General features: G+C 49.6%; 1 protein-coding gene across 1 annotated transcript; it reads right to left on the reverse strand.

The window, feature by feature from the left end:
* Positions 1–17,114: 17,114 nt before the first annotated feature.
* Gpr20 (G protein-coupled receptor 20) lies at positions 17,115–18,194 on the reverse strand. Its single transcript, XM_027404299.2, has one exon. It carries the CDS (start codon positions 18,192–18,194, stop codon positions 17,115–17,117), a length of 1,080 nt encoding a protein of 359 aa, XP_027260100.1.
* Between the last annotated feature and the right edge of the window lie 538 nt (positions 18,195–18,732).

The raw sequence follows: 18,732 nt of genomic DNA on the forward strand, positions 1-18,732 counted from the left end.
GGGTTTTTGTTTTGTTTTGTTTTGTTTTTTGTTTTTTTTTTGTTTCCATGGAACCCTGGGCTGACCAGGGTTCTTCCTGTTCCACCAGGTAACAGCGGCAGGCCAGCATAGTGCCTGAACCTTTCAATCCCACCTTTACTTATTAATAAAAAAAGGTGGGGAGTTAGACATGGCAGATTAAGGAATAAGTGTGTCGAATTCTCAAGACTGCTTCCTGCTGACATGAGGGGCGTTAACCATCTTTGTGGGACCTGGGAAGGTTGGGGTGCTGCCATGTCCTGGGGTAGCTGGTTGTTTCATCACAGTCCAGGCTGTATGGAACTCCCTGGCCCCTCTTAGACCTGGCAAGATGTTGGTAGAGCAGAGGACAAGGTTAAATTTAGAAAAAAAAAATTTTTTTTTCTTAGGTCCTGTCACTTGAGGGGGAAGACTGTAAGATGAGGGAAGGGTTCCTGAGGAGTTCCAACATGAGGGAAGGGAGTCCTGGGACCAGGGAAAGACTGAATAGTATTTATTTGAAGTGAATCTGACCTGTTTGTTTGGGATCCAATTCAGCTCCCAGGAACTTACAAGAATCCTTAGAGTTTGTGGAAACTAAGTATTAGACGCATATTCATGTTAGAAGCAACTTGGCTGAAAGCATTACCATTTTAAAATTGACAGATATTTTTTAGGACAATGAAAAGCATCTTAATCTTGGCCTTGTAGTTAGGATCTTATAGTGGTATTGTAGAACTTTACCATGAACAGTAGCATGAGAAATAGAGAAATTAGGAACATACTTCATTCTTTTTAATGTCTCAACTCACTTTATCATCACTTAAGCCTTTTTATCCTCAGACCTTCATAACTTTAAGAAGTACATCTTACATTACCATCTTAGACCTTCCATCCTCAGACCTTTGTAACTTACATTTTTAGACCTTCATAACTTGCATTTATCTACCTTGTTAGACCTTTCCTTCCTCAGACCTTTGTAACTACATTCCCAGACCATCATACACCTTACACTTTCCTATCTTCACATAAATAAACCCTAAAATACCTGTTCCTGAAATCTGTTTTGCTTTAAGCTGGCAAGACTACCAGTCGTCAAAAGTTCTCATCAGAGTTCTTGAGAAGGATAAGATTTTACCTGAATTAATGATTAAAGAATAACAGAGAGAGAGAGAGAGAGAGAGAGAGAGAGAGAGGAGAGAGAGAGAGCAGAGAGAAAAGAGAGAGTGTGTGTGTGTGTGTGTGTGTGTGTGTGTGTGTGGAGAGAGAGAGAGAGAGAGAGAGAGAGAGAGAGAGAGAGAGAGAGAGAGAGAGAGAGAGAGCAAAGAGCAGAGGGCAGAGAGAAGGGTAGAGAGAAAGAGTAGAGAGTAAAGAGAGCATAAATGGGCAGGGATCTGTCTTTTAAAGGGGTCCTCTGCACCTGTGTGCAGACTTAGTTCCCATAGAATCCTGGGCTGACCAGGGTTCTGCCTATTCCACCAGGTAACAGGGGCAGGCCAGCATAAAGCCACAATCTTTCAATTATTACTTAATCTTCTTTCTTTCTTTCTCTTTCTCTTTCTTTCTTTCTTTCTTTTTTTGAAGACCGTTTCTCATGTAGGTTGACCTTAGACTTGCTATGTTGCTCATGTTGACCTTGAATTCTGTATCAATCTGACTCAGTTTCTCAAATTCTGGGATTACAGGCATGGGCTAAGATGCTTAAGCTACATATATATGTGTGTTTGTTTTTGAGGGTCTTAGTATGTAGCCAGGCTAGCCTTGAACTCATAGTCTTCCTGTCTCAGCTTTTGTGTGTTGGGATTATAGGCATGTGCTACCACGCCTGGCTCATTCAAGAGGTTTTGTTTCTCTTCTCTTTCTTTCTTTCTTTCTTTCTTTCTTTCTTTCTTTCTTTCTTTCTTTCTTTCTTTTCGAGTCAGGGTTTCTCTGTGTAGCCCTGGCTGTCCTGGAACTCCCTTTGTAGACCAGGCAGGTCTCTAACTCAGAGATCTGCCTGTCTCTGCCTCCTGAGTGCTGGGATTGAAGGCCTGCACCACAATGCCCAGCCTCATTTAAGAGTGTTTAACTCACAACTACAATAAAGCCTCGTGCAGTTTCCATCAAAAAAAAAAAAAAAGTGTTTAACTCAAAAGAAATTCAAAACTGCTGAATTGGGTACAATGGACATCTATAATCTTGAATATTGCTGAGCATTTGAAGACAGTCTAAACACAAGGGCAACCTGGGCTACAGAGTTATTGAGTTCCTGGTTCCACCCTAGGTTACAGAAAAATGAAAAAGAAAGGAAGAAAGAAAGAAAGAAAGAAATCGAAGGAGGACATGACTGCTCTTAAGGATTTAAGGTTTTCATTATAGATAAAAGGGAGAAAATGAGCAGAGGTAGAGACATCTAGGAGAGTCCAGAGTAAATATGGCCAGACTGAGCCATGGGTGTGTGTGGCGAGGGAACAAGAGAGGAGCCACCAACCAAGAGGGTCAGCTTAGGCCAAGAGACTGGCCAAGATGCCAAAAGGTAAGTGGGCTGGCATAGCCAAAATGTATGGATTATACAGGGAAGAGCAGCCAGGGGAAGCCTGGGTTGGAGAAATTTAGGATTGAGGGACAGGGTATGCCAGCCAGGAGTACCCTGTAACAGGCAGGGACTGAAGGATGCTGGGAGAACCTGGCACCAGTGTCATCCTTGATATGTTAATAGACACCACAGTCATTTGTCCCAGGTTTGAGGTTTGAGACCTAATACAGAGTGAGACCCTGTCTCAACCAAATAAAACAAAACAACCAACCAAACCATTCCTTTCACCCTTTATTCTGCAAAATGTCTCAGGGACAGAGGGACACTTGAGTTGAATGAGGGAGCCAGCTGTGGTGGATGGTAGATGGTGTCCAGCCTGGGAGAATCCATCCATCTGTCCCTGCTTCACCCTGGAGTCCTGTGCTGAGGCCAGGAGTCTGTCATTCCTTAGGTTTACAGAGGACACTGATGACAGCTGAGACTACAGGGAAGTGTGGGTGCTGCAGACTGGCTGCCTCTGTCCAGCCCCTACATGGAGAGTCAAGCCCAGCTCTGAGCCCTCTGGTTCCTTGCTGTGGATACCCAGCAAGGCCCAGAAGGAAGGAGAGGAAGGGGCCAAGGGGTCCCGGGCTGGGAGGAGTTTTGCTCTATCACTCTCCTTTCTGGGCTTTCCTTGCCTCAAATGGTCTGTTTGGTCAAGCATGATGGCTCAGTGGGTAGTTACTTTCTACAAGTTCCATGACATGAGTTTAGTCTGCAGGAACCACAAAGTAGAAGGAACAAACTGACTTTTGTAAGGTATCCCCTGACTTCCATTTATGTGTCCTGGCATATATGCACCCCTATATATGCATGCACATAGACAAATATACAGAATAAATAAACGGAATGTTATTTAAAAAGAAATTACATGTTTGGAGCTGGTGACACAGGGTAGGGGAACGCTGCAAAGGGTGCTCCAGATAAGGGATCTTCTGGTTCTTGGAGTCCCTTAGGCCCAGAAATCTACACTGGAACTTACCTCCCTGCAAGCTCTCTGTGGAGTGGGGTAGGTAGAAGGCAGTGGCTGGACCTGAATGCCAGGAAGCACCCTCCAGAGATCATCTACATTCCAGCTTCTTTAGCACCAGAGCCTTTCCTTTCTCCCAGGCTCAGTTTCCCCACCCACAGTAACTAAGCCAGGAATCTCTGTCTCCTTGTAAAGTTCAAACAAGATCACAGACTGCACAGTCCTTGAGACCCCAACTCTACAGAAAGAGTACCAACATAGGAACCCCCAGACTTGGCCCAGATGACTGGAGCTGGGAAGAGCACTAAGGACCTGTGACCCTGTCCTGGCTGGGTTGGGTACAGGCCTGTTTTCTGGTGTCCAGGGCTGGCAACCGTTGACAGAAGCTCATGTTCTCAAGTGAGTCATCAGGGACAGGAACATTAATTCACTTGAGTGGCTGGCTCTGCTAAGGGGTCAGTGGAAAGAGAAACTTTGCTAAGTTTCTGGGCCAAAGGTGGGGACAGAGTTGGTACCCAGGGACACACCTTCAAGAGTTGGCAACTCAGGCTTTGATGGGTGCCAGGCCTGTACCTAGTGTTGGGCTCCGGAGAAGTTATGTTTCATGAGCCACCCTCAAAGAGTGCCAGTCTGATGAGGGAGGAGTGTGAGGAAGTGCCGCAGTGGGGCCAGGGCCTTGTGGACCCTTGGGTAGAACATGATTGACAGAGGAGACTCAGTCAGTGAAGGGACCAAGGCAAAGGGGTCCTGGGGAGCAGGGAGTAAGAGTTACTGAGAAGAGTGGCCCTGGAGTCTCCAAGGAGGCTTGACTGGCCCTCTGTTACTTGGTGGAGAAAGTATATTGGGCAGAGAAGTAGGGTCTGTGTATAGAAGGGAAGCCCTGAGCCATAGGAGACCTCCAGGAGTTCACTGCATATGTCTGGGTCCGAGACTACAGGGTGGGAATTGCCCTGCTCAGAGTGGGAATGGGTGAGAGAAGGTGGCCACCAGGTGGCCCTAGAAGCCTGCCTCTTCCTTGCATGCCCACAGCTGATACAGAATGAGCATGTGTTCTCCATGTATGACTTTGGACCATTCCCCTGCTAGCTCTGCACAATGTGAGGTGAAGGAAGACACACCCAAGACAGGTTTGGGGGTACCTAGGTGAGTTGTTGAGCAGTCATCTTTCCTTGCTAGGGGCACCCAGCCTGGTGGGCAGGATCAGGTGTCAATACCCTCTAACATGTAGGGAACCTAGTACAGGCTGCCTGGAAGACGTGGGAGTCAATTCACTTCCCAGGCTTCTAGAAGGAAGCAGCCCTACCTGTATCTTGACCTTGATTGTGACCTCTGGAGTGGTAAGAGGATCACTGAATTTATCACTCTTGGTGACAGTAGAGGAAAATACACAGGTATTTCTGGGGCCAGTGGCCAGCTGATACCCAGGCTCTTACTGTCCAGCAGCTGTGGACTGGCTGGAGAGGGCCAAGCCAATTCTAGAGCAGGGAACCTAAATCTAGAACAGAGGACCGTAAGAGGACAAGGCTGGTCCTGTCTCTAGGCATAGTCCACTGGCTGGGCTGGCACAGGACACTTTGAGACACCCAGACTCCAGTTGTAGAGTGTGGGGTGGTAGAATTGTCACACATGTACTGGGTGGGGGTAGAGGTGGCTGGTAGAATTGGTCCATGTCTAACATGACTTTCGGTGTCATTGGCAGAGTCAGGGTAGGCAGCCTGTGGGTCACTTTTCCCTTCTCTTCCCTTCCCTTCCCTTCTCTTCCCTTCCCTTCCCTTCCCTTCCCTTCCCTTCCCTTCCCCCCTTCCCTTCCCTTCCCTTCCCTTCCCTTCCCTTCCCTCCCTCCCTCCCTTTTTTTGTTTGCTTGTTCCAGAGGTACTCATGTGGCTCAGGCTGGCCTCAAACTCACTATGGAGTTTATGATAACTAATGCTTGCACAACCACGTTCATCCACTGAATGCCACAAAAAGGTCAACTCAGTGCTATGAATGGAAAGCTATTACAAAGTAGCCTTATCTGTTAGCAAGCAGGAACAACTCCTAACCTCCTGTCTTCACCCCCTAAATGCTGGGATTATAGGCATGTGTTAAAGTTAAACCCAGGGTTTTGAGCATGTTAGTTAAACACTACCAAGTGAACACTATCCCCAGCCTCTGGGTCTTTGTTTCATTTAGAGAGGTTCTTGCTAGGTGTTCCAGGGTAGCCTGGAACTCATTCTGTCTGTCACCTAGGCTGGGCTCAAATTTAGCAGCAATCTTCTGTTTCAGCCTCTTGAGTTCTGGGATTATAGGTGTGTGCCACCATTTTCAGAGCACTCTCCTCACGAGGATACATGTCCCCACACTTTGCTTGGTTCTTACAGGATTACTGAGCTGGGTGGGCCTGGAGCATCCTGAGTCCACTACAAACACAAACAGCACCTGTGGTCTGTCCTCACACCTTGTCAGGGAGTTGTTCCTGCTTGCTAACAGATAAGGCTACTTTGTAATAGCTTTCCATTCATAGCACTGAGTTGACCTTTTTGTGGCATTCAGTGGATGAACGTGGTTGTGCAAGCATTAGTCATCATTATGCAGTTGAGAACATCTCTCATGAAGAAAGCCAGGACCCCCGAGGCAGCTACTCCCAACACTCTCCCAGCTCTATCTACCAGCCCCTTGTTCTACTTTGGGGCCTGGCCTTCCAGACCCCTCCAAATCAACAGAGCAACCCTCTTGAATCTGGCTTTTTTCACTTAGCCAAATGTTTCCTTTTTTTTTTTTTCCTTTTTAAAAATAACCCATTTGTTTGTTTATTTATTTATCTTAATGTCTGTGGGTGTTTTGCCTGTATGTATATCTGTGCACCACTTGTGTGCCTGGTGTTCTCACAGGCCAGAGGAAGGTGTTGGGTCCCCCGAAACTGGAGTTACAGATGGTTTTGAACCACCAGGTAGGTGCTGGGATCAGAAGCTGGGTCCTCTGGAAGAAGCCAGTGCTCTTAACTGCTGAACCATGTCTCAAATCTTATCCACATTGTAATCCATGTCAGAGTGCTCCCTTTCTGTGGCCAAGTGATAGCCATTGTAGAATGACTATATATAGTGGGAAATTACCAATACGGAGCCAAGTGGAAATAAAAGGGTATTTAATAGGGAAAAGCCTTACTTACAGAGTGACCTAGCCAGCTGGCGTGGCAGCGGTCTGTACGCAAGCCCAAAAGTGAAACCGAAAGAGAGACGCAGTCCCCTTCAAGTCTTGCTCTATGTTACCCTGACCACGCCCTCGCAAGCGTGGTCAGGCACACCTGTAGCCAGCCCCTAAGTAGGCGTGGCTACAGCTTCCCCTACAATTCCCCTTTTAGTCTAAAAGAGGATTAAAACTTAACAGTGTAAAGTATCCAAAATTAACAATCATAAAGGTAAAATATAAGAAGATACAACAATCTGCTTATGTCACATCCTAACTATCTATTTTAACTAAACCCTAAAGTCATCTGAAAGAGGTGTCCAAGCCTGAACACCTTCTTCCACTATCTGATCGCCCTTTGATCATAATTGGGTTGTTTCTGCCTTCTGACTGTGGCGGTGGTTAGGGATGGGCATTGATCAGGACAACTCTTTACAGAGGCCTGGGCTTGGGGCTGGGGTCATGGCTACATCCTTACACCCCTTCCCTTCCAGGCCCTCATCCCTTCAGCCTACCCAAGGAGACCAGCTTCCTGAGATTGGTCTGGGCTGGAATGAGGCAGGCCTCCTGGAAGAGGTTGTTGCTGTAACCTAGGATTTCCAAGAGCTGGTGTCTGGAAAGAGATGTTGAAGGAGACACTGTAGATTGGATAGGAGGAGACTGGGCTGCAAGGGGGACATGGCTCAGGCTGGTGTACTAGCTGGGTGATGGGAATGGGTCAGTCAGGACTGCTGTCCCTCTAGGCGTCTTTGAACATTCCTGTATCCAAGGAGACTGGGAGGGAGGAACTCACAGGATTAGATGAAATGTGCATAGGTTTTTTTAGTGCTGGCTGTTCCTTCCTGATGTGTCTTCCTCCCAACAACAGGCTTCAGCCTCTGTCTACTTCCTGGTACCCCATCCTGATTGGGGCAGCAACACCTATGGCTCAGGCCAGGCTCGCTGGAAGTAGGCTACTGCTAAGCTGTTCTTGGTCCTCTTGTTCTTGGATACTGTGCCTAATCACCCAAGGCATGATCTTTTCCCTTACCCTAGGCCTGTAGCTCCAGGGACTAGTTTCCCTCCCTGTCAGCTATGCTGTGTCTCACCACACAGGAGCAGAGCCTATTGTGCTTGTCAGCAAGGGCTAGTCCTCCTAACCAGAGGCTTGGGGGGAAAAGAGGTAGTGGGGCGGGGGGGGGGGAAAGGGTTAGAGAACAGTAGCTGCCCTGGGTGTTTGGGCTTCTCAGCCAGAGGTAGGGAGCTGACTGGAAGGAAGGCAGTGTCTCACTGCCTCCTCCCTGGGCTGTTCACCTGGGGTTACAAGAAAGATAACAGTTGATAGAAAAGCCAGAGTCTTCCCCTCCCCAATTTTCTTCCACAATTTGATACCTTTGGGCCAATACTCTGGACAGGAAAGTAAATGGGGAAGGTTGCTGGGCAACCAGGAGGGGCCTCTGCCAGGCACACAATAGGCAGTTTTTCAGCTGATGTTAATGGAGGAACACAGAGCTGTGCTGGGGAAGGTGTCTGACCTGGCCCTGGACTTGGTCCCAACTCACCTGTAAAAGGAGGCTTTCACGGTATGCTTGACTACCAAGTTGTAGGCCAGCCTGGTATATATAGGAGTTCTAGACCAGCCTAGTGTACATAAGAATTCTAGGTCAGCCTGCATAGAGTGAGGCTCTGTTTAAAAAAATAAGTAACTAAATAACTCTGGGCTGGAGCCAGTGTAGCACTGGCTGCTCTTTTAGAAGATCTGGGTCCAATTCTCAGTACCTACATGACAGCTGTCTCTAACTACAGTTCTAGGGGATCTAATGTTCTCTTCTGGCTTCTGTGAATACCAGGAAATCACATGCCACACAAAGACATACATATAAGCACAACAGCCATACACATAAAATAAAATCCAACTAAGTAAGTAAGTAAGTAAGTAAGTAAGTAACTAACCAACTAGTTTTGGACTAGTTGGTCTGCCCCAGGTCTCAGTCTGGGTTCCCAGAGGAGCTTTGGACTCCTAGGGTGGCTGTTCAGTTCCTCTCTCATCTGATCACGACGAAGTTCCTGCTCAATTTACCTCCCTTCCCACCATAGCCTGGGAGTGGGCAGGGTGGCTGTGGCAGCCCAGTTCTGTCCTCTGTGGGAAAGGACAGGCTCTGGACCCACAAATAGTCAAGTGTGGACGAAAATAGCCCCAGCTTTCACAACACACATGGAAAGTTAAATAGGAAGTCTGAGCACAGGCCCAGTCGGGAGCTTCATTGGGAGATGGGCTTTTCTGTTCTCATTTATAGACAGCACCTGAGGCCCAGAGGTGGGAGTAGCCTGTCTGAGATGATTCTACCAGCTGGTCACCTGTGTATCCTATGACGTAGCTTCCAGTTCTACTGCTGCCTCCTGAGTGCTTGCGGCTAGAGATGTCTTCATTAATTTCTCCCATAGAAAAACTCCTACACATCCTGTGAAACCCTACTAAGCCAGGTACAGAAATCCCAGCACTTGGGAGGCCTGAGGCAGGAGGACTGCCAAGAGTGAGTTTGAGGGGAGTGTGGTCTATAGCATGTGACCCTATCTTTAAAAAAGAAAAAAAAAAAGGAATAAAGAAAGAAGGAAGGAAAAGAAACCCCAGCAAAGTCTGCTTGGTCTCTGGAGGGCCTTCCTGAGCTTTCTGGACCACAGATGAGGCAGCCCAGGTTCTGTTGGGATCACACTGCACTGAATTCGGGCTGAGGGCTCCTTAAGAACAGGGAGTGTGCCTTGTTCATTGCTGCACCCCTGCCACATGTCAAAGCTGATAGCAGGTGCTCACAAGTGCCTGTGGAATGATGGAGTGGCAGGCTGTGTGTGGCAAACTATGCCTTGCTCCCTCCCAGAATTTCTAGCATAGTGACCCGAGGAAAGAGGGTCATTGTGACCATTTTAGCAATTAGGAAACAGTGGCTCAGAAAGTCAAAGCCACATGGCAAAAGGTCACATCAGCCAAGGGCTGAACCTTGCCTCCATCCCAGTTTTACAGCTATTTGGGCTTCTTGGGGAGCCCATCTTGAAGCCAGAGCTGGAATTAGGTGAGAGCTGGGACCTCCATTCCTCCATCTCACTCCACAGCTTTCACTGTGATGTCCTCATGTATCACCCCCCACACCCCACCCCATGCACAGGGTCCTACAAGGGTCCTACAAGAACTTGGTGGGAAGCACAGGCTGGGGGTGGGGAGCAGAGCCAATCTCAGCAGGATCCTGGTAGCTGCCAGGATCTATAGCTGCCAGGAGGGAGCAGAAGCAGGAAGGGTTCCATACTCAGCTAAAGCCAGAGCCAACCTGCATGACTGACTCGCTGAGAATGAATTGTAACCATATTCCTTCCCTCAGACCATCCCCACCTCTCATACCCTTTGAAGGTAGGTGGAAAGCACAATGACCCAAAGTTCCCACACAAGGGACTTGGGTGGATGTGGCCAGAAGCCACAGTCACAGATAGAAGAAGGTGTGTGGAAGTCTCTGGAGCTGAAGGAAAGATTTCTGATTCATTTGTGAAGAGTCAAAGCTTGGAGGGGCCGCCTCTCTATCTTCATCGCTACAGCAAAAGGCCCCTGGCAGAGGCGCAGGTGATGGACAAGCTCTGTGACAGGTTGTCTGCAGTAGAAGAAAGGGTTGCAGACATCTTCCCTGGCACTAGCTCTTGCTGTGGCTGGGCTTCAGATGGTCTCGGGACCCATAAGCGCTATGGCAGGCCAGAAACCCTGATGGAGCCAGCTGATCAGATTACAGTGCTCTGTCATTGCATGCTACTCTCCACAACCAAGCAGGTTATGGTAGTGTCACAGCCATGGCTGTTGGGACAGGGCCTATTGCTCCCTAAGGCCTGTATCCATTACTCTTGATGGCAGAGGCCTGGAACTGCTACTTTCTCCTTGGAGTCTTTCCATCAGTTTGCCTGCTGCTTCTTACCTGCCTGGCTTAGGGCAATTGCCAGCACTCTGTGGTTGGATGTCTGAGGTACTGTTTGTTGGTACATCCCCATCCTCAGGCCTGTTTCTCCTGTACACACAGTGAGCTCAGCTGCCAGCCAGGTTCTATGACTCAGCAAAGGTACCTCTGTGGACTCTCAAATAGTAGACAAGGTGAGTGTTGTTTATTTATTTATTTATTTATTTATTTATTTATTTATTTATTTATGTTTTTGTCTATGTAGTCCAGGATAGCCTGGAGCTTTAAATCTTTTTGCCTCAGTCTCCAGACTATTAGATGATGGGCATGTGTCACCATGTGTGGCTTGTAAATATATTTTTTTTTTGCCTAAGATTTATTTATTTTGACTTTCTGTGTGTGAGTGTTTGCTTGCATGTACATATATGCATCACCTGAGTGCCTGGTGTCCATGGAGGTCAAATGAGGATGATGGATACCCAGGAACTGGAGTTACAAATGATATGAGCTGCCATGTGGGTGCTGGGTACCTCTGCAAGAGTAGCTAGTACTCTTAACCACTGAACCATCTCTTCAGCTCTGAATAAAATACTTAACCTGGTGACCGTGGATGATCTTGGGGTGCTCTTTGCTTCTACAAACCACCTGCAATGGCAGTTTGGCATCTGGAAAGAGAGTGGTAACTCTTCCCACAGAGCCCACCCATGCCATGTCCTCATCTGTGCTCATGAGGGGTATATGGGCATTCATCTCTGAGCTCAGCCCGGGTAGAAGGCTATTCCAAATGTGTATCTAAGAGGGCTTCTAGCAGGAGGCAGCCACCAAGACGGTCTTGGTGGAACATCTAAAGGCCTCCTCTGGGCTGGAGAGATGGCTCAGAGGTTAAGAGCACTGACTGCTCTTCCAGAGGTCCTGAGTTCAATTCCCAGCAACCACATAGAGATCTGGTGCCCTCTTCTGGTGTGCAGATATATATGAAAGCAGAATGTTGTATACATAATAAATAAATAAAAAATAAAAAAAAAGGCCACCACTTGAAGAGCAAGCATAGAGACAGGGAGGCCGAGGGGAGGGTTTGGCTTTTTATGAAGGGCTGGGGGCTGCCCTGGGATGTAAAATGAGGACTGAGCAGGGTAGAGGCTCTCTGACCCAATGACAATGAGATTGACCTCTGTCCTGGCCTGAGTTTCTTTTATCTGATGTCCATGCTGGCCTGTTGATTGCATGTAGATGTGCATTGCCTGGGTGGGGAGGGGAGCAGTCCTGCCGTACTGTCAGGGAAGCCATCCATGGCCAGGCTCTGCGGCTGTGCTGGCCTGCAACCTTGACCTTAGTTTCTTCTGATGCAGTCATGGGTAAACCATGCTCCAGGCTCAGAGGCATCCCTGCCTGTAAACTGTGTACAATGTCAGCCAAGAAACCAGTTGCCTGTAAGCACTTAAATCCTGGCGCCAGTCAGGAACCAAAGAGATCAGCTGACTCTGGCCTCAGAGCCTGAAAGGCAACTCCACAATATACATGCTGTGTCCTCCCCCTGGAGCAGAGTCCTACTCTGCCCAGCATAAAGCTAGAACACAGCAGAGCCACCCTCTCCCAGCCACTGCTGAACAAGTAGTGTCTTTTGTATATGACAACAAGGAGAGAAAGAAGAGTCAGTAACTTGGCTTGGAGTCACCCGAGAAGTAGCGGTGGGGCTGGACAGGAAGCAACTCTCTTCCCTCCCTTAGGCCATGCCTCCAGGCCTCCTGCCTTGACAGCCCATAAACCCTTCATGAGCACAGATGAGGACATAGCATGGCCGTTCAGGACTCAGGCTGTGTGTCTGAGGAAGTGGTGAAGGTGTGTGACCACTGTGCCGCCCTCAGTGGGGCCCTTCAAGAGGAAGGCATGCAATGAGCACGTCCTCCTTCAACCCCAGAAAAAAATTGGTGATGTGTCTGCCCTTAGCCTGATTGTTTCCAACAGGGGAGGTTCTACTCTGCAGTAGGCTGAGTGCAAGTTCTCTGTCTCCTTGATTTGGTGCTCCTGGTCACTCAGGTGTTGGGAAGCCATGGCTTTTCCAAAATGGCTGTCTGGACTTCTGACACCTTGTTCCCAGCCAGCAAGCGCCACCTGGTGGCCCCTGGTCCCATACACCCTGGTGTAAATGACATCACCAAGGCCTTACTCAAGATCTGTTTCAAGTCAGAATGAAAAGGAACAAATCTTGCACACAGCCTGGGACCCAGGAAGTGCTCTTTCTCGTTCATTTTGTTTTGTTTATTTTTAGAGACAGGTTTCTCTGTGTAGCCCTGGCTGTCTTAGAACTCACTCTACAGACCAAGCTGGCCTCCAACTCAGAGATCCGCCAGCCTCTGCCTCCGGAGCACTGGGATTAAAGGTGTGTGCCACCACCACCACCACCACCACCACCACCACCACCACCAGGCTGGAAGTGCTCTTTTTTCTCTGACTGAGGATTCTATATCACTGTGACCACAGTGTGTGTGTGTGTGTGTGTGTGTGTGTGTGTTTCTACCTGTTCTGCCCTACCTGGCCTGTGCTCTGAGTCCATGTGACCCTTGCTGGCATGCAGGTGCTTGTTCTCTGCCTCCTCAGCCAGGTCCACATTTTCTGTGGTTCCTGGCTGGGATGAGGTCTGTGCAGGGAGACCCTGGAGGGCACTGCTTTGTTGCCTGGTTTTTCTAGCCTCACTTTTCTCCTCTGATAACTGGGAGCCCAGCCCAAAGGATACGTGGTGGCAGCTACAATCAGCCAGGTGTTGTCTCCTTCCCTTGTATTTGTACCCCTGCCTCTGGAATCCCCCTAGGAGGTGAGACTGAGGTCCAGGGAGTTATAGAAGGCAGAGCTCTCCCACACCAGAAGGTGGCCTTGAGTTTGGACACATGGGTGTGGGGCCCTGGAATTCATGCGAGCAATTCTCTGCTGGCCATCAGCTTGAACCAGACTAGCCCCGCCTCAGGCTTACAGGAAGCCAGGGCAGGCACCCGAGGTGACATTTCCTGCTATTAATGGAGGTTAATCCAAACAGTCCCTAATATTTACCTCTAGACGCCTCCGGCTGGCTGCTCATCAGTGCCAGACAGGAAGAATGAGCAGTGTACAGCCAGCATCTCTCCCTGAATCCCTGTCTCCTGTGAGCCTCCCTGGGCCAAGGCCAGGCAGGCTGCTTGAGAGACAAAAGCTAGGTACCAGGGAGAACTTTTCCAAGCTAACCTCTGCAGACACTGCCCCCTTCAATGAAGTAAGGCTAGAATCTCACCCCTCAGGCCAGAGAGAGAATGGCTTCTAGGCACTTAGTAGGCCCATAGATGGGCCAATGTTCCCCCTGCCTCCAGGTCACACCTTGAGGATCTGGTGAGACACTTGAACATCTAGCTGCTTGCCTACCTCTTTATTCCTTCCTTAGGTGTGTCACAGGACAATGAGAGGAGAGGGAGGAACAACACAGGTCTCTTTAAGCTGGGTGACCCCACCAGCCCCCACCTGCCAGCTGGGAGCCGAGCTGGGCACAAGGAAAATAAACAGTGTTAATTTAGGGCGAGGACTTCAAGTGAAGGATGCTGTTTACATCAGATATAAATACACATTTCACGTCACTTGGGAGTTTTAAAAACCTGGGGAGGGAAGACACATTGGACACAGAAACCTCATAGCCTAGGCACTATAGGCCTGAGCAGAGGCCCTTGGACAAACACTTAGCTGCCATATCTAGAGTGGGGTGATAGTCTGACCCCCAGGACCAGGGACACCTGTCAGTTTCCTGGCCCTTGCCCCTGGCCCTCAGGAGGGCACGATACCCTTGAAAATCCACTTTCCAGCTCCAATGAGAAGAAAAGGGAGCGGGGTGTGGGGAAACTGGGGTTCCAAAGCTCTGAAAGAGAAGTTGTCAGAGTTCTTTGCGGTGGAAGGATGGTCCCAAGTCTGCCTAATAACCACTCAGAAGGCAGTCAGTCAGTCCTCTTGGCTCGAATGGTGACCAGCTCCTGCCTAGGGCCTCAAAATCCCTCACTAGAGGGCCTGATAGCCTGAGAAGTTTCCAAGACCCTGAGGAACCCAGGTTGATGGTGTTATTTTAGATTGGGCATGACTCTGTTCATCCACTTTTGAGACCCCCTTTCTTCCAGAAAGGACTGTCCCAGAATAATTACAACCTCTTTACCACCAAGCCTCCTTATTCACTCTTTGGTGTGAATCAGAATGACAACGAGGGGGAACCAGGATGGGGGGCTTTGACAGGGTGAAAAAGGGCAAAGGTAACAGACAGGCTGGTGTGGCATGGATCAGTGGGTTTGGGGTGAGAGACTGAGGCCTGTGCTAGAAAAGGTTAGAGAGATGTTCATGTGAAGCTAAAGGGGCTGGTATAGCTCTCTGTCCATCACGGACTTCCAGAGAGGCAGACTTGGACTCATATTTGAGTAGGTCATTGCCCTGTCTCAGCCCTCCTTTCCATTGCCTGCAACCCCTGCCTCTGTGAATCTCATAGCACAGAAGGGACTCGGGGTAACAGAGACAGACTTGGGGCTGTGGGGGTGGCAGTGGATGTGAATAGCCTACAGGAACTTGAAAGATCCCTTAGGATGGAGTCTGGAGTTTCTGGCCCTGCATGACCAGGTGTTTGGGGAGGTGCCTCAGTATGAGGAACAACAGAGGGTCAGAGGCATTGTGGTTAGGAGAGTAAAAGAGTGCCATGGCCAGGCGGTGGTGGCGCACGCCTTTAATCCCAGTACTCAGGAGGCAGAGGCTGGCGGTTCTCTGAGTTTGAGGACTGCCTAGTCTACAGAGTGAGCTCTAGGACAGCCAGGGCTACACAGAGAAACCCTGTCTCAGAAAACAAAATGAAACAAAACAAAACAAAACAAACCAGTGCCATGATTTCTCCCCTGCTTCTCAGGTATACAGACAGGAAGCTGGCCTAGGCAGGCCATACCCTACTATCTTTCTTGGCATGTCTTTGATGGTTGGACTTCAGATCATCCCAGCCAAGAAATGAAATCCAGCATTATACCACCTTAGTGATCTCATGATGTCCTGGATGTTTAATTGGCAGTAGTGGGGACAAGACTGGCCTCTGGTTATCCAAGTGTTCTCCCCTCCCCATGACAGCCACTACCCCTTTGCTCCAAACCTCAGGTCTTTGTCCATTGTTTTGTTTTGTTGTATTATACTGGGAGTTGAATCCAAGACACCATGCACATTGAGTTAGCAATTTAGCACTGAGTTATATCTCAAGCCAGGACTCCTTGTTGGAAGGTGGGTCCCTAACTGGCTTTCTTGCTCTCACACAGCCCCCCTGAGCCTGTGTATGGGTACCCTGTCTGGAGTCAGTTTGAAACCCTTTGCATCCCAACCCTGTCCCCAACTGCCACCCGTTCCCAGCCACCCAGGTCCCGGGAACATAGGAAACTTCTCACTAGACCAGTGCAGAATCTGAGTCCAGATCCCACTCACCTGCTTCACAGACTAATGACCCAGAGCCTGCTCTTTTACCACAGATCCTTCTCCCCAAACACCAGGAGCCTAGAACTTGAGAGAGGCAAGTATGAGACCCCCTTGGAGTTCATCTTGGAGACAGTGGTGAGAGGAGCATTGCCAAAGGAGCTCTGGCCCCCAGAAGGGCGATCCTAGGAGACACAGAGGCTTTGGGTTGGTGAGCCTGAGTGTGAGTTGCTTTTTATCTTTATTCCTAGCGGCTTCATCCACTGGATGGGACTGGGGCCTTGCAGAGCCTGGGGCAGCAGGCAGTGGGTTCAGGACCATTCCTGGGACAGGGTGTTTGGGAGTCTGGGAGGTAGTCATGGAAGCAGCAGCTGGGATGCTGAAGGCTGTGAGACTGGGTCTTAGCTTTGACCCTACCATTGTCCAGTGGTGGTGTCTGTGTCACTTCCCCCTTTGCATGAAAAAAGGGGATAAAACTAGAACTAGCTTTTTTGGGGGGGGGGCGGTTGCAGTGGTTCAAGTGTCAACCGGATACCCAAGTCCCGGCATACAGTGGACAGTGGGCCAATTTGTATAGCTCTGTTGGCCTGTGGTATAGTTCAGAGGCCAGTGGCACTCAAGGGGTTGTCTCCATTCCCTGTAGATAACAGTCCTGTTACCAAAACTTTGACCTTCTATTTCTTGTTTCTCCATCTGCCTGTGATGGAGACTCTTCTGGCTGTGTTTAACCCTCCTGGGAGTCCTCAGAACATTAATCTTTGTGCTTTCTCTGGAGGAACTTCTTCAGGGAAGAAAACAAAGGAGGCTAGGAACAGCTCCTGGCTACCTTTCTGAGTGTTCAGTGGATATCACACAGCCGTAGGAAAGGCAAGAATCCAGCATCAACACCATTACACCCTATCTAGAGCCCCTGGCAGACATTGCAAATCAATCACAGGACAGTGGTCTCAGTTTGTCAATACCCACTGGGCAGCCATATCCAATGAATCAATAGAAAGTCAACTTGTTGGCCAGGCCCAGGTTGTATTTGGCTGGTAACCTCTCAGAGGCTTGACCTTTGGCCCTTGCAGAGCACTCCTGCCTATGGTTCAGGCCCATTTGTCAGAGGCTGGGTGAGGGTATGAGAGCCAGTGCTGAGGATTTGATGGGGGCTTGGTGAGTCCTTGGTGCTCTTGTGCATGCTGACCACATCCATACTGCTGGGCTTGAATTCTTCTCCATGCTGGTGGAAGAGGCCTCGGACAGTGGCCTGGAAGCCACTAGTGATGAAGCAGTAGACAATGGGGTCCATGCAGCTGTTGAGGCTGCTGAGGGTCACAGCCACGTGGTAAGCCACAAGGCTTGTGTGGTGTGGCACACTGGGCCATATTGTCACAGCCACCTGGCGGGCATGGAAGGGTGTGAAGCAGACCAGAAAGATGACAAGCACTGTGAGCAGCAGCTGCATGGCCCGCATGCGGCGTTGGCGGCCCTGGCGTAGCAGGCCAGGCCGAGACAGTGCACACATGATGCGGCCTGTGAACACACTGATGACCAGCAACGGCAGCAGGAACTCCAGAACAGTCAAAGCAAACACACGGCAGCACGATCGTCCACCAGCCTTCACACCCAGTACGGATAGAGTCACGATGCCTGCTGCCAGCCACACGAAGATGCATACAGCCTTGGCACAGGCCGGCTGGCGCCAGCGACGGGAACCCTCAGGTTGCACAATGGCCAGGTAGCGGTCCACACAGATGCAGGTGAGGAAGAGGATGGAGCAATGCATGTTGAGGAAGTAGCCCAGGACATGAGGGAAAGCACAGCGTAGGCAGCCACGGGCACTGTAGAAAACAGCAAAGCGTGTGGGCAGGGACAGGCCCACCAGCAGGTCAGTCACCACCAGGTTGATGGTATAGATGACCGAAGGTGTCTTGGCCCGAGTGCGGCAGCAGAAGACATACAATGCTAGTCCATTGAGCACCAGCCCTGCCAGGAAGATGGTGCCATGCACTATCATTAGTGCCAGCCACAGGTTGGGGAAGTTTCTGTGTAACTCCTCGTCCATCAGGGCAAAATGGTGGAACAGGGGTGTCTCTGGCACACTTCCATTGGTCCATACTGCTGCAGTAGCATTGAGGAGCACAGCATCCCAGGGCCTCGTGGGGGATGCAGAGGGCATGGCAGTGGTCAGTGCACTCCTGGAAGCAAGCAGATGAGTCATCCCAGGTATCTGGCATTCCCCAACCCATGCTTTTGTTTGACCCATCTCTCTCCATTCTACCCAGACTCTGTGCTGAGTAAATGGAGCAAGATGCTGAGGTTCCTGATACCATTCTTGCTGAACAGACAAACATTTGCATGGTGGACTGTCCTCAGATTCCATGAGACTCCTGAGAAAAGAACACACAGGGCTGCTGTGTGAGCTCAGGGATAGCTCTTACACGTCCTATCTGTGCCTCCTTAGGCAAGTCCTTTAGCTACCATGCTTTCTGTTGTACTCTATGCCACTGGAATCCCATCCCCTCTGGGAGCATTGCAGACATAGCTGGTGAATGATGAACCAGTTCTGCTGGGACAAAGACTAGCTGATCCACGAGGGGGACCAGAAGCTGCTTGCCTCTCCCCTGCCCCACACCCATTGTCAAGGCCACAGTCCCTGGGCCCTGATCTATTCTTACCTCCTCTCAGGACAGCTCCAGATCACTACTCTGGACCTC

This window comes from Cricetulus griseus, chromosome 2, assembly GCF_003668045.3.
Source record: "Cricetulus griseus strain 17A/GY chromosome 2, alternate assembly CriGri-PICRH-1.0, whole genome shotgun sequence".
Taxonomy (NCBI): Eukaryota; Metazoa; Chordata; class Mammalia; order Rodentia; family Cricetidae; genus Cricetulus; species Cricetulus griseus.